This window comes from Nyctibius grandis, chromosome 2 (genome assembly GCF_013368605.1).
Source record: "Nyctibius grandis isolate bNycGra1 chromosome 2, bNycGra1.pri, whole genome shotgun sequence".
In the NCBI taxonomy this organism is placed as follows: domain Eukaryota; kingdom Metazoa; phylum Chordata; class Aves; order Nyctibiiformes; family Nyctibiidae; genus Nyctibius; species Nyctibius grandis.
This window is the reverse complement of record NC_090659.1, coordinates 59640136-59664667: the sequence shown is the minus strand read 5'-3', so window position 1 is coordinate 59664667 and position 24532 is coordinate 59640136. Positions and strand designations below refer to the sequence as shown.

General features: G+C 37.8%; 1 protein-coding gene across 1 annotated transcript in view; it reads left to right on the top strand.

Moving 5' to 3' along the window:
- The window catches only part of MYO16 (myosin XVI), a 324197-nt gene that overhangs the window by 250247 nt on the left and 49418 nt on the right, over positions 1 to 24532 (top strand). The window contains exon 27 of the mRNA XM_068425451.1: positions 15285 to 15387. Within this exon, the coding sequence (XP_068281552.1) occupies positions 15285 to 15387 (103 nt within the window). The remainder of the gene's footprint in view (positions 1 to 15284; positions 15388 to 24532) is intronic.

Here is a 24532-nt window from a genome sequence, read left to right as displayed (position 1 = left end):
ATGATTTACTATTTCAAATTCTCTTTGAAAATGGCTTAAATTGCATCAATCTAATCTTTAGTTTTACCTATGCATATGCAGACATACAGCGTAGATTATAAGTAGTTGTTTGTGCTAACTGGGGAGACAGTGGCAAGTGAAGGTTTGGAGGTACAGTATCAGACCACCTTCTTCTTCATGTTCTTCGTCCTCTTCCTCTTCCCCTTCTTTCCTTCTTCTTCTCCTTCTTCTCCCTCCTTTTCATTGGCTAACCTGTATGAACAGAATATGTTAAAATATCTAAATTACATCACGTAAGCTGTATGGAGTCAATTAAAAATAAAAATTCTCTAAGATTTTAATGTTTTGAAAATAGAATGTTAAAAAGAGTTAACATTCTGATGAATTTTTGTTTTAAAGTATCTTAAAAAGATGGCAAAACATCCATTTTAATAGGAAATATTAGGAAGGAAGATATGGAACACAATGATAATGGATTCTTATGGTTATCATAGCAGTGAGGATGAAACAAGTATGTTCAAAGCCTATTCTAATTACAGGTTTTCCTCTGATTTCAGTATGAAGTTCTTCTTAGATGAAATTCTTCTTAGACATTACACTTAAATGCAGATCCTGAAATCTGCAGTTCTACTCAGGGCAGCGTTCACTGATACTGAAATGCTCTAATAGTGGACTTTAGTTCAAAAATGGCTTCAAAGCGCTTCATTGTTACTAACTCATCCAGACAATTGACTTTGCTTGGAGCAACCTGGTCTAGCAGAAGGTGTCCCTGCCCATGACAGGGGGTTGGAACTAGATGATCTTTAAGGTCCCTTCCAACTCAAACCATTCTATGATTCTATGATTCTATGATTCTATGATCATTCTGAAGTGATACCTTTTCTCTCATGAAAGTTTATGTTTGTGCTAATATCATTGCTTTGTCAAATAATGTCTGTCCTTCTGAACCTGGCATAAAGCCATTATTAATTACTATTGTAATCTTTTGGCCAAATTTGTACTATTAGCTGATGCTGTATTGCACAGATGTGTTTTTTATATTTGTGAATCTTGTGTGGGACTCATCATTGAATATCTGAACTCCCTTTGTCCAGAAGCTTTTTGGTGTTCATTTTTTTTTCTCTCTGTCTTCCCTCTCTCCTTTTTTTCCTCTTGAAAGCAGAGAAGTTATAATATTTTATAATATATCATTTCTGAATTAAAAAGAAGTACAGCAAAACATTTCAGAGTCTCATGAGCAACTTAGGCAGGGCATTAGTGAGAATGATGTACTGAGTAGATTACAAAGTGATAGGTCATCACACTGCCCCTTTTAGCTTTATTGTCTGCTATACAATATCATCAGTCTTCTCATAGAGCAGTGCATTGATATGTGCCATGATACCTTAAATACTTGCAAGGAGAGCAAGATGTAATCTGACTGGTGTTAAAAAGCAATATTCCATTAAAGCAGACGTAATGATATCAATTTATACCAAATGGCAATCTCACCATTGTGTAGTTTGTTGCCTCAGACCAAGAGCTGGAAGTGATATTTCTGAGTGACGGTAATCATTAGTGTTTGTCTTTCTTTTGGAATGCAAGAAAAGGAGAGTAAATGAAGTATTTTGAAATAATCAATTTGGAGGGCACCTTAAACCCAAATTCATAAACATGGTAATGACTAATTTTCTGTGAAGAAAGAAGGTCATCCACAAAGTTTAAAACCATTTTTAAAATGACTGTGTCTTTGGCAGTGTTGGTATTCATCACATTCTATAAAGACCCGCTTGCTCACTCCTCCCCAGTGGCGTGTGGAAGAGAATCGGATAAGCAAAAAACTCATAGGTTGAGGTAAAACAACAGTTTAGTAGGGGAACTATTAAAAACTAAAAAATAAAAACAGTCTAATAGGGGAACTATTAAAAACTATTAAAACAGTTTAATAGGGGAAACAAAAGCTGCATGCACAAGCAAAGGAAAAATAAGGGATTGACTCTACTTCCCATCATCAGACAGGTGTTTAGCCGTCTCGAGGAAAGCAGGGCTCCATCACGTGTAATGGTTACTTGGGAAGACAAACACCGTCACTCCAAACATCCCTTCTTCCTTCTTCCCCCAGCTTTTTTTTTTTTTTTCCCAAGCTTTCCTTTCTGCACCCCTTTCTGGGGCCCAGTTTGGAATAATTTACAGCAGTCCCAGAATTATTCTAAATTATAATCCTTTGTGAGATTTTGCTGATGTAGCGGATTATTATGCTTTAAGAGATGACCAGAACCCAGAGTGCACTGGCATTCTCCCTGGCAAGCCACATATATTAGAACTGGTGTACATCACCTGGGGGGTTGCCTAGATGTAAGAAGGTATTTGGGACTGTCTTAGAGGCTATAGGCCATTTGACGTGTATTTGTACAATGTGATAGTATAATGATAGTATCTGGCCTATTCATATTGTGAACAAACTAAATAGCTCTATATGTTACAAACAGACTAAATGTAGATAGAATATTCTGCTTTACCCCCATTAGGTGTTTCTTTGCAGCTGTTTGGCTTATTTTCTCCATTTTTCCCCTTAGGTCCTCTTTAATACTCAAAAGACAAGAAATATAGTAGATAACTTTAGATGCCTATGGTGACTCAACTAATTAGCCTGGACTTAATTTACAGTGTGTAGAAAAAAGAGGTAATTTTTAAGATATGATACAACTGACTTATTTTACAATATTTTACAATAAGTCAGTTATATATCTTAAAAATGACCCATTTATCCATTTTTGCAGGTATTTCACAGTCTCAGTCTAGCTCCCATTTATGGCAAGGAATAGAATTAATGGTTTGTAACAGGCTCCAACAAAAAACAGAGAAAAACATTTTAGAGTTGAAACAGAAGCAGCTTTTGAAGTTATACCATGGTATCATCAGTTCTCTAGCCCACAGAATAAGTAGTATTGTACATGCAAAATACAAGTCCTTATGTTACATGTCACAGGGTTGGACTGTGAGAATGATAAAGCTGCTGGTGTTTCTGGGGCTTACTGACAGTGCACAAATGAGTATAAGAGAAAATAAAGTTTCTTTTTTAACTGGAGTTTTCAGTGGTAGGTCAGACATCTGGCTTTATCCTATATTTAGAAGGCAAAACGAAATGTCAGCATTGTTTGCTGGGCATCTTCCGAGTTTTATAATGCAACCCTAATTTGCCAAAGTTACTATAAATGATGTAAACTCTTGTGTCATTCCACTGAAGACAGTTGAATTATTCATGTCTGTCATGTACTTAGAGTTCTGCAGGATCGACATGAAAAGGGATCCCTTGAGCAGGGGGATATAATTAGGTAATAAAATAGACAGATACAGGGTAAAAAAGGTGGCATGGTCAGTTTTTAAGTCTGGCAGTTCCTAACTTCTGAGTGCTTGGTGTGCAATCTGAATAATCTTCTAGCATTTTTTATATTACATTTAGTATGGAACATATAAAACTTAGTTAGTGGAGCTTCTTGCAGGGAGTTTATTGTTTTATGCAATAGAGAATGTCCTGGCTTTTAGGCTGTTTCAAAGAGATTATTCAAGGTATTATTCTCCCTCCACTACTATTGAGTATGAAAGGTATTTTTCTGCCCTCTTTTCTTCTGCCTTCTTTTTTCCTAGCTAGGTTCATTTTCTTAGGTAATGATAAGTCTATTTGACACACACAAATGTAATTCTGGCTGAACTGTTTCAGCATTTCCAGCGGTTTTCCTCCTTTTAACTTAAGGAAGGATCTGTGAAATTTTAAAATGTTTATTTCATTTCCAGCATTAAGAGCCACCCTTGGTACCTCTGGACTGACATTTAGTTTCCACTAGCATTTGACATTTCTCATCCCTTAAGGTTAACTGAACGTTTATTAAACCACTAAATAAACAAATTACTCCATGATATCCTTATAATATCTATGCATATTTTACATCTGTGAATTTATAAGCTCATGATGTTTCTAAACATGGAGAAATGTTCCCACAGAGTACTAAAATACCTACCACAGTACTGAATTCCATCTAAAAGTCTGGTTTATAAAAATAGATAAAATTATATTTGTGTACAAATGTGAATAGTGAAACTTCTTCACCCATATCTCACAAGCTGACTGAGTTCTATGTGCCCGTAACAAACAGCTAAGAACATTAAATGATTTCAGAACCTTGATGTTTCAATGAAAATAATTATTGAGTACTTTATAATTTGCTGACATCACATTGATAAAGATAATAGACATCGATTTATATATGGTAATAAGTTCAGTTAAATGCCTGCCATAGAAATAAACCTGTCAAAAGAAAATATTATCAACCACTAATATCTTCACTAATCCTTACACATTGAAATCCTTTTAAGGAAATCGTATTAAAATAATAGACCTCTTAAATTAATACAAACAGCCTATATTTAAAATAAACATTTTAAAGTAAGTATGCAACACATTAGTTTATGCTAATAGCACTATGCAGGGACTTTGAATTATCTAATTAAGGTGCAAATTGTCACATGGACAAATTAATTTTACTGTACCATTTTAAAATAATTCCTTTGTATTCATTGATTAATTAAATATAACTCTGAGCTTTCAGTGCCTAGAAAAATATAATTAGTTGCTCTTGCCTGCTTTTTTTCTCTGCTCATAGGACTTGTATAAATGCAGTCCAGCTGCCCCACATTCAAAAGTGCCTGTGACCCTCCTGCTGTTTTTTCTTTCTGTGGTTCTGCAGCTGTTAAATTCTTTCCACTCAGCTCATACATTCATGGCACCCTTTTTCTCCTTATCCACATCTTGATATTCTTTACAACCATTTAATCTTCAGCAGAAGAACCTGAAATGAGACTTCCTAAAGCTAGATTTCCTAGTTAGACTGAATAATAGTAGGCAGTTAATACCAGTGACATCTGAGAGCAAATACAAAATCCTATGCAAGCATGCATGTAAAATCCTTTTATGTATCTTAGTCACTGGATCTTACTTTGCTTTTTTTCTTAGACCAAGGTGGCATTAATTTAATGTCATCAGTTTTAGCAGAATTACTCCTGCTGTACTCCACAGTAAATGAGAGCAGAGTCTGGTCAAGTATTGATACAGTATGCCAAGGGGACAGCCTTAGCCTATCTTGAAAAATGTTGCTTGTGTACAGTTTGTCTAACCATTATACAATTCAGAGCCAGGAGAACCCCTGTTACCTAGACTGATACTACTCACAGGGTTCAGTGGGCACAAGGGAAGCTCCCATAAAAGAGAGCAGAGAAAGAAATGATCTTTCAGAAAAGCTATTTTACCTGTATGGTTCAAGAAGGTCCTCAAAACCTTCCCAATAATCAACTTGTCTGAGTTACTAGTGAGAATTGTGAGAAGGATTATATGTATTTCCATTCCTCTTTGGCTGAGTCAAGGTTGCACAGAAGAGAAAAAACAAAAGCAAGGAAGAAATAAAGCATCATCTAGGTGGAACATAAAATTCAGTCCTATTTCCCCAATTTTCCATTTTACTCTGGTTTTGCTTTCTGCTTCTGCAATATACATCTATCTCAGTATATTTCCAAATGAGCTGGGAAGTGCTTTCTTGGCAAACAACGAGCCAATGAAGTAGCAACCCCTCCAGGAAACCAGGCGGGAAAGTGTATAAGCCCACTTTGGTGTTTCAGCTCAGTATCACATCACGTTTCTGAAAAGGCCTTGTATATTTTTCAGACAAAGTCATAAGTCACTTTGCTTTATACAACCTGTTTGCAATTATTTCAGGCACCCGATTCCAGGCTTCCAAACACTGGGGCAGGAGCTGGGCCTAAGCATGTCCTTCTCTGAATACCACTTCAAAGTCTTCTCATAATTTCACCCCCTTCTAATATTATGCCCGCCACTGTGCCTGCAGATCTGTAGACCGGCAGTCATGACCTTGTGCTGTGCCCTTTGAAGGATGACTTTCTATCTTGACCTACTCAAAGCGGGCCTGCTGGTGAGGCAGTTTCCTGGAGGCTAAGTGCACAATACTATGATAATCACTGAAACTCTTGCCTTGTAGTGTGATATTAAAGAAAGGGATGCATAAGACATTTTCTAATTCTTTATAGCCTGAGTAGTGAGACGTGGCTTAGACTCAGTGGGCACATTTTTTCTCTGTGTTAGGAAAGGGCAAAAATTTACCCATCTGTTCAGTTACCTTTTGCCTCCTACTCCCAGGCATTCCTTTATTCTGGTCTCTGTTAAAAAAAAAAAAAAAAAACAAAAAAAAACAGGTACCTCTTGATTCTCTGTGATTTCAGGCCTTTTACATTTGCAGCAGGACTTTTAATTTTGCTGCCCTATTTTCACATGGCTATGTCTGTGGAGAAGGGAAATTAGCTTCAGTACTATATCACTTCTGTGTTACACAGAATCAAATTAGCAGGCTGATAAAGAAAGTTAAATTTGTTCTGCAGTCAATATATTCTGCGTACAGTGAAGCATTTTACTGCTCTGTGTGCCTGTTTGTGGAGTGCCCAAGCATGAAGAGGAAGTTAGCTATGGAGAAAGCCTATCCATCTAGAGGTAAATGTAAACATTTGCAGAGTTAGAGGCAAGTGTTCATGTAATAGGGCTGCTTGTCTATTTAATGCTAGCGTATTTCTGAGTTAATGTGTCATTTTTGCCAATTTCTTAAATAAATATATTTTTATGTTGCTTTATCAAGATGGAATGGGAATGTCAGCTTTGAGTAAGATGATGCAAAATTATTGTAATGCAAATCTTTAGCAGATGTTGTGAATTCATTTTTTATTTGCATAGCTGAATCTACTAATCCCAAGAGCTGAACTATAATTTATATTCTATTTATTATTCTGTTGCCATATTGTCTGACATGAGGAAGCCCCTGCTTAATTACATGAAGTATATGAATAAATATTCTAGGATTAAGACACACATATATTCATTATTTCTTCTCTCCAGAAACTGAAATTCAGAAGTCTAGAAAGGCTGAAGAGTGGCAAAAGCTAATGCATAAACATAAAATTTAGGAAAGAAAAAAAATACATCCTTCCAAGTTATTTGTCTGCCACCCATCACAAAGTAGTATCTTTATCTGAGAAATTTATTTTACTTTTTATTCAGTCTAAATGAAAATATCTCAAATGGCCACTTCTTATGCAAGGGTATTCTGAAGCAGTGGATTTCATAGCCCTGATCCTCCCTCAGAAGTCCGTACTGAGCTCCACATGGGGCCAGCCATTGACTCACATGCAAGTCACTGTAAAATTTTGTTCTGGGGATTTTCTGAGTCTTTTCCACTTTTATTTCTTAGTGTTTAATTTTTCTCTTTTATCTCAGTTACATATGATTTATGTCACTCTAAGCATACTTCCCTTTTTCTGTATGTTAAAGCATATTGTGTATGCCCTTGTACCTCCTTATACAGGAAGTGAATTTTTAATTGTTGAAGTAAAAAATCAGAATGTTTCATCAGTTGAAAAGTTTTGGCTTCCAGTGGCGTATATAAAAACATTGTGGTAAAACTATGATACCTGGTCAGTTTGCTGTAAGGTCACTTTTAGCATTACTGCTTTCCAGGTTTCTTTCTGTCAGCGAATGTCTGTGTGCCAGATGATTAACCCAGAGAAAATAAAACTGCTTGCATTTTTTCCAAAATTACTCTAATTTTCTTTTCTCCCTTAATGCTTATTGGTCTGAAGATCTAGCCATTCAATCCTGTGTTGCTTGATATCAATTAGGATATTTAAAAAACTAACACTAGTACCGTAGGTGGGTACTCTAAAGTTTTGGTTCATTGCCACATATACTTATTCATTGTTCCAAATCTATCAGGCAAATTGCACTTCATGCTCACCTGTACACCAATCTGAATTATTTCTGTAAGTCTGTACGAAGCAGCCTCAGTGAAAAACGTACTTCATATAAAGGTGAACCTTATAGTGCTTCTATACTATATTTTTCTACTCCTATAAAAGAAGCCCAAAATGCAGTCTCTTTGTCTGCTGTAATCTGTTATTTATAAAGGCATCTTTTTCTTCTCCACATACAAAGATTTATTCTCTCCAAAATTTTGAATACCTGCTTTGGTTGTTAATATTTATGCTGTATAATGAGATACTTATGTCATATATATTGTATAGAGATTGGCAGAATCACTTTTCTTTTCTTCTCTTGGAAACTATAATAATCTATTTCCCCTTTTCTAATTATCTGGAATTTCCCATGTTCCTCATATTTCAAAAATAATTAGGTTAGAAAAAAAGAATATAACATAGGGAAGTGGAATGGCTATGTGTCCTTTGTATACACATAACATTAATCAAAATTCCATCCTATTCTTTGTTGCTGACTGCTTTTATAAGATTTCTATTACTTGCAAAATTTCCAGACATCCTTTTCTTTTTCCTTAAAAAAAAATAGATTTCTCTCTTCAGTAGATAGGTCCTTTAGATATTTCAGCTCTCACTCAACAGATTTTTCAAATACAAACCATGCCTAACCCACTCTCCCCATCCTCCCCAAATCCAAACAAAACTAAAAATCCTGAGTTACAAGCACATAGTGACAAGTTTTGCAAACAAAGTCCATCTCTTTCACATACTTCAGAGACATAATAATACATCAATCTGTTACTGATTGTCAAAAGAAGAAAAGAGGAAGTTTAGAAAGGAAAAAAAGAGAATTTAGCAAGACAGCATAACCTGGTTTTACTCCTTTGTGATGACAATTTTTACAATTTTTCTAGCAGAAATACAGGATACAAGCTAATTTTGATTGCCTTCTTTTATTCACTACCTTTTGAATAGATTTTACTACATCGTGCCATTTTACCTTGGCAAACAGAATACATTGTAGTAAACAAAAGAAAGAGAACATGAAAATGCAACATAATAGATTACACTGGCAGGACTGACTATTTTTCCTTGCATAAACTGTGTTTGGATATTTAAAACTTAAAACTACATTACTTAGCACTCCTATGAAGCAGTTACATGCCAGACATACATGATTTTTATTTTGTAAATAACAAGACAAAGACATGAAGAAAAGGAGTTGCTTTCAGGAAAGTTGTTGTGTTAGAAGCTGTCCTCTTACCGACATGGTTGTATTGCAGTCAGTAGCTACTTCTGACTTTGTCATTTTTGCTCTTTCTTTCTTAGCTAGGCAAGAGAGTGACCTAAGAAAAAGAATAGCAAAAAACAAACAGACAAGAAAACAAAGTTGTTCCGAAGTTTCAGTTCAAGGACATCTATGTGGTTTGTTTAAGCTGTTGCTTTGGAGCTGCTTGTTTTTGTGCCCTTTGTACTTGCCATGTTCTTTCCATTAGCATCTTCTATCATGTTGATGTGCTATTGAAATTGAGTGCATGGCGTTTATTCCAATGCTTAAAGATTTGCTGTGCATACAGAACTGTGAGTACAGCCCTGCAGCCTATTTGTGCACACTCCGTGTAAATCAAATAACGTGCTGAGCCTGAGAATATTACTGTGGGTTACTGTGCCATAACCTGAACTCAGGAATATTCTGTCTCAGGGAAAAATAGCTTGCTGGATCTTGTCAGCTGTGCACTTAGGGAAGTGAGGGAGAAAATGATCAGATAACATCCTTATCTGTGAAGACCCGAGAGAACTGAGTTTTCCGTATTCACAAGCTACCTGAAGGTACTGGCAATAGTATCTAGTCCAAATAAACAGAAAAATCATTCAGAAGTAAAGGAAGAGAGGTCCGAGAACAGCTTCTGCAACACCAGAGGATCCTGGCCAGTCTGTACATGCTCACAGTGCTAGCCTGTCTAGCCAGAATCTCTTCTTCTGTTTAGGTGTGTAAAAATGACAAGTTAGGACAAGGAGGGTGCTAAGGAAAAAGCTGGGGAAAATGGAGCTTCTCTCACACTGATTTGCTGTGGAGGGGCGTTGGGGAGAGCCCCCTCAATGGTAGCGTTCCCTGTCTCAACTTGTAACTGGAAGGGGGGATGCATGCGAAGAGGTCTTGCATTTATTTCCTATTCAACACTACATTAGTCTTGACATGGCGGTGGAGGGATGTTGATTCAATTTAATCCTTTAAATCTCCCTGTTGTCTTTTGGTTTGGATCTATTAGTGAATGAGTTGCTCTGGCTGGGCCATAAAATACTGCTTTTTATCAGCTTTTTGACTTGGCTGGGAGAGAGATTCACTTTGTCTAATAGTAGATGTCTATGCTGGAGTCAAGAGCATAGACTATCTTTATACTCAATGGAAAGAAATGGGGGTCTTAAAGTGCACAATTCATTTGACCTATTTTAAACATCAATATTAGAGTAGGGTATATGACACCTGAATATTGTCTTCTACTGACTCTTAAGAAAGTCTAGGTAACTGACTCATCCAAGTTTAGCTGAAGCGTATTTCACCTGATTAAAGAATTTTTTTAACAAGGGAGCACTGAGTATGCTACTGGATTCCTCAGGATCCTCTCTAAAGCCTTGCAAATACACTCTGCATTTCTTACTTGGGGCAAAATGTATAACCTGTCAGTGAGAAAAAGCCTGGTATTTAATTGGGTTTGTTCATTCACTTCAGAGTGAACTAAGGCTGCAGTGGTGGGGGTAGAATTCTCTGGTAAGAGAAAATTTCAAAGACTCTCCAGATTACATTTCCCCAGAAGCAAGCCCTGTTGTTTGCAGGTAACTCAATTTTATCTATATAAGCCTGCACCATAAATTAAGTATTTTTATTACTATTTTCTGTGATATAGTAAATTTGAAAAATAATAAGGTCTGTTGCTATTCTTGAGATCATGAAAGGGTTAAATTTAAGAGGACATTAAATTATTGTGCCTACATGGTAACACAAATTCAGTTCAGAATAGAAAGTTTCTGATACACTAAAAATATGTCATTTTGTGTTCTGGTAATAATGCATCACTTCTAAGTTATTATTCCTTTTTTATATCTTAGTTTATTACCAATTTTGGTTTGATTTCTTTTTAACACAATTTTTTATTGAGGGTAAAGTTCAAAATAGGATGTAGGGAGGCAACTAGGAAAGCTAAGGCCTCCTTGGAATTAAACCTTGCAAGAGAGGTCAAGGACAACAGAAAGGGCTTCTTCAAATACATTGCAGGTAAAGCCAACACTAGAGGCAATGTAGGCCCACTGATGAATGAGGTGGGGGCCCTGGAGACAGAGGATAAAAAGAAGGCGGAGTTACTGAATGCCTTCTTTGCCTCTGTCTATACTGTTGGAGGCTGTCCTGAGGAGCCCCGGACCCCTGAGGCCCCAGAAGAAGTCAGGATAGAGGAGGAATCTGTCTTGGTTGATGAGGGCTGGGTCAGGGACCAATTAAGCAATCTGGACGTCCATAAATCCATGGGCCCTGATGGGATGCACCCGCGGGTGCTGAGGGAGCTGGCGGAAGTCATTGCTAGGCCACTCTCCATCATCTTTGCTAAGTTGTGGGCAACGGGAGAGGTGCCTGAGGACTGGAGGAAAGCGAATGTCACTCCAGTCTTCAAAAAGGGCAAGAAGGAGGACCCGGGTAACTATAGACCGGTCAGCCTCACCTCCATCCCCAGAAAGGTGATGGAGCAACTTGTTCTTGGTGCTGTCTCTAGGCACATCAAGGATAGGGGGATCATTAGGGGCACTCAGCATGGCTTCACCAAGGGGAAGTCATGCTCAACCAACTTGATAGCCTTTTATGAGGATGTTACCCGGTGGATAGATGATGGTAAAGCTGTGGATGTGGTCTATCTCGATTTCAGTAAAGCGAGTCTCCCACAGCATCCTCGCAGCTAAACTGGGGAGGTGTGGTCTGGATGATCGGGTAGTGAGGTGGATTGTGAACTGGCTGAAGGAAAGAAGCCAGAGAGTGGTGATCAATGGGACAGAGTCCAGTTGGAGGTCTGTGTCTAGCGGAGTCCCGCAAGGGTCGGTACTGGGACCAGTTCTATTCAATATATTCATTAATGACTTGGATGAGGGATTAGAGTGCACTGTCAGCAAGTTCGCTGATGACACAAAACTGGGAGGAGTGGCTGATGTGCCGGAAGGCTGCGCAGCCATTCAGAGAGACCTGGACAGGCTGGAGAGTTGGGCGGGGAGAAATTTAATGAAATATAACAAGGGCAAGTGTAGAGTCCTGCATCTGGGCAAGAACAACCCCATGTACCAGTACAAGTTGGGGGCAGACCTGTTGGAGAGCAGCGTAGGGGAAAGGGACCTGGGGGTCCTAGTGGACAGCAGGATGACCATGAGCCAGCAGTGTGCCCTTGTGGCCAAGAAGGCCAATGGCATCCTGGGGTGTATTAGAAGGGGTGTGGTTAGCAGGTCAAGAGAGGTTCTCCTCCCCCTCTACTCTGCCCTGGTGAGGCTGCATCTGGAATATTGTGTCCAGTTCTGGGCCCCTCAGTTCAAGAAGGACAGGGAACTGCTAGAGAGAGTCCAGCGCAGAGCCACGAAGATGATTAAGGGAGTGGAACATCTCCCTTATGAGGAGAGGCTGAGGGAGCTGGGTCTCTTTAGCTTGGAGAAGAGGAGACTGAGGGGTGACCTCATTAATGTTTATAAATATGTAAAGGGCAAGTGTCATGAGGATGGAGCCAGGCTCTTCTCAGTGACATCCCTTGACAGGACAAGGGGCAATGGGTGCAAGCTGGAACACAGGAGGTTCCACTGAAAATATGAGGAAAAACTTCTTTACGGTGAGGGTGACCGAACACTGGAACAGGCTGCCCAGAGAGGTTGTGGAGTCTCCTTCTCTGGAGACATTCAAAACCCGCCTGGACGCGTTCCTGTGTGATATGGTCTAGGCAATCCTGCTCCGGCAGGGGGATTGGACTAGATGATCTTTCGAGGTCCCTTCCAATCCCTAACATTCTGTGATTCTGTGATTCTGTGACAAGTAGACCTAAGGGTGAGATTTCTCTCAACCATCCAGAATGCAAGCATCCAGCCTGGACTTTTGAGTCCATCTATGGTCAGTAGAGAAAGGCACCTCCAGAGGGCAATCTCTTCTCATTTTAACAAAAATATCTAGGATGCATAGAACAAGTCACCCTATGGAAATACCTTTCTTCACAGACTGTCTTGAGAACAAGATGTCTAACTCAGGCTAGGAGTGTAGCTTTTCAGCATCTAACATAGAGAAAGGTAGATCATGTTCCAAATGACTTGCTATATTCACAGAGGAAGTTTGTGGCAGAATTATATTTCCATAGTTAGCTCTTCTTCTGCTACCACAACCATTAGCCTGTCCTCTTTTTCTAAGACACAGGTTGTTTTAATGGATGGAAGAGAATTGTGAACTCTGATTAGGCTTCCAGGATAATGTGATGGAATTTCAGAGACTTTTAAAGCTGAGGAACAACAGTGGACCACTTTTGTCTGGCCTCCTGTATAACACAGAATGTAAAGAATGTTTGGTTATCCTTGTTTTGAGTCCTGTGATTTGCATGGACCTAAAGTAAATCTGACCCAAACTTAGAATTTCAACCTTTTAAATTTTAATTTGGCTCTGTTTCAGGAATGAAATACATTTCTTTGGGTTTCTGCTGTGAGTGAGTTTCAGGCTGACCACTTTCACAGTTGCTTCATGCATTGTGAGTCAATGCTGAATCATCTTTGTTTCAGTCAGCAGTTGCTCATCTTCACAGCAGTTATCTCTCTAACACTTCTGATTCTCCATGATTTCTAAGAAAATCCAGTTGATATGAGTACGGAAACAAGGTGGCTCCAGCCTTAATACCAGTCCATAAAACCAAAAATATGGTCTTCGTGACCATACAGCTAGTTCAGCTATTAGGAAAGTAGGATACACAGTTTTCTACTGCTAATCTAAAGTGTTAGACTAACTAAAAGGATCTCTGGTGAAGTTTTGACCCCTTCCAACCAGCATTCCTCCGAACAGTTCCTGGGCACAATTTATGAATTAAGACAGGCTATTGACCAGTCCCAGAAGGTGGCTTAGATGCGTCTACACTCTGTTGGAAGGTGACAGAGTTTAATAGAACATAGCAGAATACTTAATAAATGGGCTGGGTTTTGCCAGATGGTTTCTATGCCAGAGAAATAATCTTTCACATTTCATTTACTATTATAGACTTAGCCATGGAGTCCTCAGCAGAATTGCTACCAGACCAGAGTACATTTCCAGACTGCAGGAGCTGAGATACCCAGGGGTCTGTGCAGCTCCAGGGAACTAGAAGTCTAGCTGAAATTCGGCCTTAGAGCAGTTTGCCTGCACATGTTGCTCAAGAGTTGCTGTAGCTCCTGGGACACCTGATGTCCCTGGAGTCATTCCAGCCCTGAAGCTTTCCCTGCGGTGGTCTGTGTGAGTGGTCCCAGGACAGCACAGTTTTGGGTAGCACCAGAGCTATAGGTGAATTCAACTGTTAAGGAACTAAAAAATAAAATGTCAGGAAATGTAGTTAGCACACAAACTTCAAAACTTACCCCTGTTTCATTGGGAGTTTAATAAAAACGACACATTTGCAAAATCTTTCCTTTTCAAAAACTGGCTTTTTATAATGAAAAGGCATTCCAGCTCATTACATGCAGTCAGATCTAGACTGAGAAATACCTTCGAGAAAGTATAGTAATAACATGAAGCATCAAGATATATAAAATTCATCAGTTTCTTTAGTAATATGTTGTAAAAAGTCCACAGTTAAAATTTAAACTTTAGACTGCATTTGACTTTGTATGACTTAAGTTTCCTTCATTACTTCTTTTATCTGGTACATCAAAGAGCCCTTTAATATCTAGCACCTTCTGTCTTTGAAGGTACTCGATGCTGTAATTAAGTCTCCTCTTGATCTTCTTTCCAATAGTGTAAGCTGATCAAGTTTCTTAAAGTCTCTTTGCTATAAGACTTGTTGTTCACAATGAAGAAAAAATTATTTCAGACTGATGGAAAACATTTTTATCAATGTCACTTTCTTATGAATTACTCCTTAATAGGCATATGTCATATGACACATACTGAAAAAATATTTTCCTCCTTTCAGTGACCCAATTCAGTACCAATGAAATCAGTTGGTGAGGCTTTGCATTATTTCTGCATTGATTTTCAGTGAGGCATCCAAAGAACTGACAGGAAGCAAATCTGTGTTTTAGGCATCTCTTATCCCACACTGTTATTAACCAAGGTCATGTCTAATAATATAAAAGGTTTAAAGTGATTGACCTTCTTGTTTTCTTCACCCTTAGCAGAATCCTAAGCTTCCAGTTCAGATACCAAAGATTTGAGAGTCAAAGGAAAACTGTCAATGTCTGCAAAGATGTCAGTCAGGTCAACATTAGAGTAACTCTACTTCTGCTGATTTTTCTAGGTATAAAGATTTGGCTGATACAGCAGCAGGAGAGAAGAAGAAGTTGTCTGCCAAGGAGAGATGTCGTCTTGTTCTTCAGCAATGTAAATTACAAGGCTGGCAGGTTTGTGATCTACAAAGCAATTAAAATATCATTCTTCAAACAAGCTAGCTGAGTCATTTCCATTGTGGCAAGCCACCAGATCCTTTGCAGCAATATATTCTTGTGACATTTAATATATGCTTTGAGATAGAATCGAACTGATTTTCTGAGTTTTCTAGCATATGAGTAGCTGTGATCATTGTGTCAAAAAATCAGTGTATTCTTGTGGGAAGGAAAAGATTTCCATTAAGCATGTATACTATGTAAATTTGCATCCAGGTTTTTAAAGGTATCTGGTGTACACATTTTAGTGGTTGTATGATTTCTGAATTACAAAAAAACCCTGCACATTTTCTTTATGTAAAATCCTATACTAAGTGCTATACCGTCATAATAGGGCAGACACAAAACAACTACTTAGGACTTCCCATCTAGTCAATGCCTTAGTAGGTGCCAGCATGCTGATTCAGAGATAGACCAAAGTACCTAGTGTTGCTGTACATCAAGTACAGTAAAAAAAATAAGCCAAACACTGAACAGGAAGCTCTCAACTTCCTATGCCATCTCCTTACCCTATTTATATCCTAGTTAATCCTCACCAGTGTAAGGATTGCAAGGTGGATGTCTCCATTTGTCCAGAGTACTCAGTCATCTCCTTTAGGTAGCTTTGTAATTGAGCAAGACTGATTTCTTTAACATATGTGATTTCTAATGAAAATGGTGTTTCCCTGCACACGATATAAGCTATTGTACAGAAAGGAAGCTTTCTGTGATTAATGTGTAGAACATTCTCCCAGGCAGTGTGAGCTTCAGATTCAGGTCTTTTCCTAGCCTAGGAGGATTGAAATCTATTCCACAAGAGAGCATCCAGACCAGTTTCAGGGACAGTTATGAAGTTTAGGGACTGGCCAGTGGCCATGGCACACCTATAGGCTTCTTTGGGAATATTAGTTTAAAGGAAGGGGTTAACATAGGTCTTCTAGTTCATGTATGACCTCTAAGCATTAAGATGCCCAGAAAAAGTTTCTTCAACTGTTTAAGAAGGACAAGGACTATGTTGGACTTTGTGCTATGGGTGTTTCTCAGTGTCCCAGATTCCTTAGTTACAACAGGAAAAAAGGTAGGCTCATCACTATGTTGGGAGCACACATGCATGATCACCTGCACTTGGACACATAAGAAGATTTTTCTTTGGTCAAAATGCTGTTTAGGTCTCTTTTTAGTCACTAAAGTAAGTAGTGGACACGTATAGCCCCACTCCCTCAATAGCGAAGAGCAAAAGGATAGACCCTGAAAAAAATAACAATATTAAAGTAGACTTGCTTTCCCTACTCAGGTTTCTTAAGTCAGCTCTGAGGTATATTCTGAATCCTTGCCACAAAGTTCCCTATAAAACACAGTCATTAATATATAGAAGCTCTACTTTCGCTTACAAGTACCTGGAGCTGGGAGTACCACTAACCTTCAGAACTTGTGTGGGGCTATAAGCTTGACATTGGGCAAAAGCTGTGTAACAGTAATTGCATATTGTGCTCCAGTCACAAAACGCAGAGCAGGGTGACTATGGAGTTTATTTCCCCAGGAGCCAGTAACAGTGTTACAGCATGGAAAAAAGCAATTGTCCGTCAGTGAAAGCCTACAGCTCAAGACCAGTGATTCTGTAGTGACTGGCATTTGAAAACAAGCCTGAAACCTTGAAAGACAAAGATGTTAAAAGGAAATTGCAAAACAGAATTCCTCCATCATGCATCGTGATCTCCAACAGATTTTAGAGATTCTGACTCCAGAATCTCATTAACGCCAGGAGCAGTCAGGTGTGCACAGCTACAGCAGTGCATAACACATTGTCCTTCAAACCAGAAAGGAAAAAAACTCTGAAGACATTAAATGGAATAGGAGGGTTTGGGGGTGAGGGTTACACCATTGTCACTCAGTGACGAAGATGTGCATGGCAACAGACTAAGCTGAAAGGAACAAGGTCTGAAAAAATGAGTGACCTTTTCCTTACACTTTCTTCAAGCCACAGAGAGCTATGGCAAACAGATGGAAAGATGATAATCATGGAGGAAAAAAACTAGGAGAAAATTCATCCTAGGTCCAGACAATTTCTTATAGATAAATGCCCAGTGAATACAAGTTTTACAGCAACATGTTTTGTATAGGTGATACAAAACTATATACACAACTATCAGCAGTAGTGACTAATGCATGTGTCACATAATCTCTCTATTATCTTTTTGATTCATTTGACTAATCATGAAAGTTGAATTTTAACATTCTAAATGAGGAAGCTTATACAATCTGCAGTTGTCATGGGTGCGCTCCTCTATGCTTTTACAGCAGAGGACTTTGAAAAAAGAAGAAAAAAAATTTAAAAGGGAGAAGGAGCGGGAAGAAAGGGAAGGAAAAGAGGAATCAGGAGCACAGGATGATGTCAGCTAGCAAAGCCAGAGGAAAGGAGTCATCTGTAGGACATCACTAAAAATCATCCAAGAAGCAGGGGGTTACACATATAAGCAGTTTATTCAACCACTGTTGCTAGCAATAACTACTTCAAATGAGTCACTGCTGGAACTGAAAATCTATTTGATGCAAGGGTTCATGAATAAGTAAAAAAGTCTTCCCCAACACTGTTACCTGCAATTCCCTGGAGAGCTGTTGCAGATTTGGGTAGATATATTGACCAAAAAACCAGCTAAAATATCCACATCAAAGATGATGAAGTTTAGGAGAAAGCAACACACAACTGAAATCATCCTCCTGCTTCTATGTCATCATCAGAGGACGAGGTTGGCAATAAACTCAGCAGCAGAGGGGAATAAGAAAGATCTGGACTTTATAGCTGAGTGAATCTGGATGATACTTTATTTAACCTCCTTCTGATAATGTGCCTTCACTATCCCATTTTGTGAAAGGTGATATTAACTTGGGGAAGGGGAAAGTCAATCTGTATTCTGAAGTGAAACCCCAAAAATTAGTAAAGAAAATGGTTTCTTTGTATTTATTTCCTGCTTGACAATTTGTCTTTTCTTTCCTACGTAAGTTGTGTTTGGAGAGTGTTTTATTAAGCAACAAAGCAAAAAAACCCAGAGCCTACTCACAGAACAAGTTCTTTCTCCTCTTGTAAGTAATGCAGTCTGTTTAAAAATGGAGGACAGGTGCAGAAGATCCAACACCAGAATCCAATTTTGTTTTATTTTCTACTCTTTAATAGAACATAAGAGCAAACACCATCAGCTAGTCAATGTCTGGTGCTTGATTCAGCATCTTCTGTATTAGAACAAAGTATTTATTAGGGAAGTGTTGATAGGTTTATGAAATGTTGCTGTTACTTGGGTAAGCTGAGCTGAAGATAACTGAACTAGGACAATAAAATAGCTGTTTCATTGAAGCTGGCATACCATGCAGTTTCAGTCATGCACTTAGCTTAACTACTGACATTATGAAAGTGCAGAGCTATTAATGAAAGTTTTTGCATCCTGACTCTGTGCACAGCCTAGATAAGGTGTTCTTTCAGCTTAAATATATACTTGTTCATAACAAGCTTAGGTACTTGCTGTGACTTTTAAGCACACCCAATGTAAGAGAAAATCAGATTTCTAAATCAAACCAAAGCATTCCTGCTCCAGGCAGGGTGAAAGTAATAGACTTGTTTAACCCCTGGAGAAATCAGTGAGAGTTTTGCTATTAACGTTAGAAGGAGCCAGATGATACGTAGTAACTTTAGAGTCAAATTGAGTGGAAGTACTGGCTGCTCCATCTAAAGCAGAAGAATCTCCTGCCCTCCAGAACATCTGAAGGCCTTTACAGTAGGAAACCCACATTTTCAGTGCTGTGTTCATTTATTGTCATGCAGTGATGTATTAGCTAAACAAAGCCTATGATCCCAATAGCATGACTAGCTTGCAAACTTTATCATGCTTTGGGAGAAGTGTGAGGCAAAAACAGTCCTTGGCTTTTTTAATGACACAAGGAAACTTTCATTTGTTTGGATTATCATTCCTCACACTGTTAAGCTTGCAAATATAATTTCAATAAAGGAGAGTGAGCTCAAAGCTTGCTGAGCTTTCTCATCAAAACTTGGAGCTTTACATTTTGTTTAGCTAAGGTCAGCAGTCTGCAATTAACCCTTCTCTTTTACTTCAGATGGAGCTTGCTGAAATGCAAACAACTTGTATTATACAAGAAGTAAAACAAAAAAATTTAATTTGCTCTTGCTATACAATGCAGCTGTTGAATACAAGCAAAGGCCAGACTTCACTAAAAGTGAATCTTTCAGCCTTTGACTGTTATAAATGCTTGTCTGGTTAAAAGATAGGAAGCCTTAAAAATGTCTAATAAAAGCTTTGTCTTAGTTTATCTTACCAATTTTTAGCCTGCTTCTTCTAATCCACAATGATTCCTTCTTATCAGTAGCCTTGAATTCCGAACACAAGAGATCACTCATTTTGGAAAGAGTAAGACAAGTCTTAAGTTTGAATGGGATGATCCAAGGCCTCATCAGGTATGAAATAAGCAGTACAGAAAAGTCAGTCAGAATGTTTTTATGAAGCTCCAAATTAGCATCAGGTAGTTGCATGAGATTATAGACTTTGTGCTAGTGCCAGTTCACATTTTACATCTACGGACACTGCTAGAGATGTTTCAGGAGCCTGCAGTGTTTATGGAGAAATCATCCTTGCCAGTGTGGAGCTCTATTAAACTTCTTCCACTGAAAAAGAATGTTAAAGCAGAGAATAAGTCCTCAATAAAGAAAAGGAAATCCCAGAAGTCCATATAGAGATTTAAAGTTCTTCTAGCACTTCTAGAACTTCAGAAAGAAAATGAAGAGTCTGATCCACAGTTCTTACCAATCACAAAAAGAAATGTATTTCATTACTGACCTACAGGTGTTTCATTTATTGGATTTGATATAGCTGTCTTTAAGTATTTTTTATGTCAATATATTAATATACAATATTAGCATACCAGAGTCCTTTTTGGGAAAAGTATATTTATGATTAAATAGAAGAGTATAGAACGTAAGTGACATATGATTAAATCGGAGAAATGAGCAGAAGTATATGAAATCATACATATGTAAAGTGTATGCTTAGTTCAGAAAGACTTTTAAGTTGTTTTTTAAACAGAACTGTTTATTTTAGTTTAAAATGAAAGTGGTTATGCTGTATTGAAATACAAATTGCTTTGTACATGCTATGATAAAGTACTAGAGTGCTTTGCAAGCAACGCAATATATAAGGGACTCTTAACTCTTTTTTTTCCCTGAAGCAGGAAAACTTCGAGTACTCATAAATTGTATGCCAGTTTATTCATTTGTCATTTAGTAACTTTAACTGTGCTGGAAGACAATGTTCCTTTTTTTTTTTGAATCTCTTATTTTAAGAGTCAATTTTCTTTTAGGTAATTTTAAAATTAAGTAAATTATGAACATCATATTAAAAAAAAAAATCCCAGAAGGAGTTTCCAGACTAATGGATTAAAACACCAGTGTCTATATTTCCCTCATAGTTTGAATTATGTCAGCAAAATTTCTTTGTCCCATTATATCATCCCATTATATTCTTAGAAATAATTTGTTAGTAGCAGAAATCACCACAGAGTGGGTTTGGACCTCATCAGTACTACCAAAAGGCTGACCTGGACCAACCACGACCTGGAAGCTTTCTCAGCAGCTATTTTGTGCCACACGCTACAAGTCTATCCTATCCCCTTAGCCAGAGAATAGGATGGATGGTTCACTTTGACCTCAGAATGCTCACAAGCTCTCAGTCTTTCAACACAGAGCTCTATTTTTGGATCCTATTTCTATCTTTTTTCCCTCTGGAATATATTCCTCCCTCTCTCCGTCTACCTTTCAGGGTTTGCTTATGATTACTAGTCTTGCAAACCCTTCATTTTCTTTCTGATATCTTTTTCATCCAGATCTCTGTCTCAAATCTGGATTCCGTCTCCCCTCCCCCCCATATCTTTTTTGACACTTTTCTCTTGTTTTCTTCTCTTTTTTTTTTCTTTTCTAGATACTTCACTTCATATTTGGTCCTGGTGTTCGTCTATTATTTGTCTGGGTTTAGTTTTCCAGTCTCCTACCTCAGGTTTTACTTTTTCTGCCATTGCTGTCGCTGTTGCCTGTTGCCTGTATTTCTCAGTTCACAGAGAGAGACGCTTTCATATTGTTTCTTTTGGTGCTATGTCTATTTCCAGAATTTTGAAACACTGGAATGATGATGGGTCCAGTAAGTACAGAGATCTCATGAGATAAAACTGGAGTAGGGTTTCCTCCACTGAGTATTTCTTACATGCATCTTTTATTTCCTGATCACTTCCTTTCGTGTAGGGAAGTCCTTTTCGACACTTCACAAATACAAAGAGCTGTGAGGTTTATACAGTTTTTGGAAAAGGAACGGCCACTTTTCTGCCCTTTCCCAAAGAGCTGAATAACTGTTTTTCTCCCTAAAGTCCAACTCCTGACAAGTGCTTACATAAATGCTTAATGTCACTCATGTGAATACTGGACTAGTCACATACTTCATATTAAGACCATATATAAGCTATGCTAAACCATGGGTTTATTCAGTCTGTACCATGGTGCAAGGTCAATAGTTTGCCAGAGACAAAGGAGAAGTCTTAAAATGTGTTATGAAAAGCTAACAAATAAAGCAGAGAGAGCAAGGCTTTAAAAATAACATTTCAGTCCCTGTAAAAGATCAGTACCCTGTAAATGTGTTTGTCGTTATAATATTTTTGCAGACATATACTGCAAAAAGACACATTTTACAGTAGTTTTAAGGCTTTTTTCTACATTTCATTAATGCACTGTGAAAATGTGTGTCATTGTGTAAAATATCATTAGATTATAGTTCTTTGTCTTTTGTAGGTAGCTATTTTGAAAGTACTGGCCTGAACACACGCACTCCCACAAATTGCCTTTTTTAAACTAAAGAACAGCTTTACAGATTCCCTTGACACCTATTAAGTATGAGCTAATACTGCCTCCATGCCACCTACACACCATCTCAGCATCCATTCCGTAGTTTTGAATGTCTATACTTCTACATCCTACACCATTTCTGTAAAAAAAAAAAAAAAAAAAAAAGAAGAAAAAGAAAAAAAAAAGAAAGAAGAAAGAGACAAAGAACAGCTCCTCCCATCCTTTCTCCTTCCTCCCAGGAAAAAAAAAAGAAAAAAAAAGAAAGCCTGTAGCTGTAATTGAAGCTTTGGTAGTCATCAGTGACAATTTTACTTAATCTTTAAAAAATGTGTCATTTTGAAAAATAACATTTAAAACTCTAATGCTTCTCTAATTAAAATAACTATGACTGTAATTCACAGATGGTTTACTTTTACAGGAGTCTGAATGACATTAAAATTTCAGACTCAGATGAGAGCACTTTGTAGTCCAGAAAGTATTGAAAAGTGAGTGCTTTAGTGGAAGAACATTTTAACCTTTTTTTCCCCTAGGCAAACAGGAAACGTTTTGTGATTAGAGAAAAGATCAGAATGAAGATAAGTGGCAGCCTCAAAAACAGTTTTGATATCTGGCATATGAAATTCCAACATTTTTCGACATTATTGCTTTCACTGAACACCAGAAATGTATAAGGGGCAGTGAGACTAGTTTGTTCTCAGCCAGCTTTAGAGGGTATCAAATTTAGTTCAAAGACTGAACACAGATCTCCAGCCATCCTAATATAATCAAATGTGTTATAGCAGTTTCTTCTATACATGCTTCTGTCTAGAGCTCTGCTCTCAATTAGACCTAGCATATGATGCCAAAATCTATAAATAGCTTTATCCGAATGTAAAAATGAATCTATATTGACATTTTGTATTTCTTCATTCACTTAAAAATTGAAGCAGGCTTCTACTAATGAAGTTCTTAGCATAATGATGCCACAATAACTCCCATTATATTGTTTCTTAGGGTGTAGGATGGGAGAAAAGAGCGCTAATGCTTTGCATGTCCTCTGGCTTCGTGACTCTACAATGCCAGACACTTGTAGCTAAACTGACCATAAGCTTGAGCAGTTGTCTGGACTGTGATTTTGTGACTGCGAGCACTGATAAATAAATTGCAACTCAATGTTTAGTTAAGTTACCCATCTGAAATACAGCCTAGATGTTAATTATGAGACTGCTTGAAATAGAGTTGTTAATTTTGCCATGGGTGTTTGCTGGCAATCAGGGCTTTTTTAAGGTTTCAGAATGTAACTTTTCATCCTCTTTTCTGTGGTCAAAATACCATAATATTGCCCTAGTAGAAAGTAATGTTTTGGATATTTCCAGTGAGGAAGTAAGGGGAGAAACAAGCATTTTGAGGAATGGAGAAAAAGAGGCAGAAATTAGGAAAAAGTGGATAATTTGGCATAGGCCTGAGACAGAGGGGAGGAAAATGGCTCCAATGTGATGTACAAGGTTTGTGGAAAGAAGAAGTGGAGTATAAAGAGAAAATGTAATCAGAGTAGAACAATATGATTTTGTTAAGTGTTGGTATCCAGGTTTTTGTTGTCTGAGATCTAGTCAGATACAAATGGTAATTATAAATACTACATGATAATTTAATTACAGTTAACCATATGAATAATAATTCAGTTATTCTCATAGAAGAATCCTGGATTTAAGGTGATGTGAGCAAGAAGATGAAGGGTTTAGTAGCCAAAGCTAGTAATAAGGAAAGTTCAATATGTGTTTTGACAAGACGGATGGAAAAAGTAATTGTTTAATGAGCAATTATTACAGAATTCGCAGGGTGGATGTGGTGGGAGGAGGCAAGGTGGAGTTCTGGTATCCTGGAAGAAAGCTGAAGGCACAAAAATAGAATACTTGATGGGAATAGAGGAGAAAATTGACATGGTTTTCTGGGAAAACATGAAAAGTTTGCTTGTTCACGATACAGGATTAGATGTCTAAAAGAGAAGCAAATTTAAACTGAAGAAGGAAGTCATTCACCTCTTTTTTTAGAACTTTTTAATGAAATAAGGAGGAAAAGAAGTTGGGACAAAAGGAGAGATTCCTAAGGAAATTTAGCAAGCCCCAGGAAAGAAACAGATTCCAGAACAGATGATGGATGAAGAAGGAAGTCACAGTGCTAAGACAGCCCAGTCGAAGACAGAATTTTTGAAGCACATGGAAGAAAAGTGAAAACTTTTATTGGAAGTCACAGGTC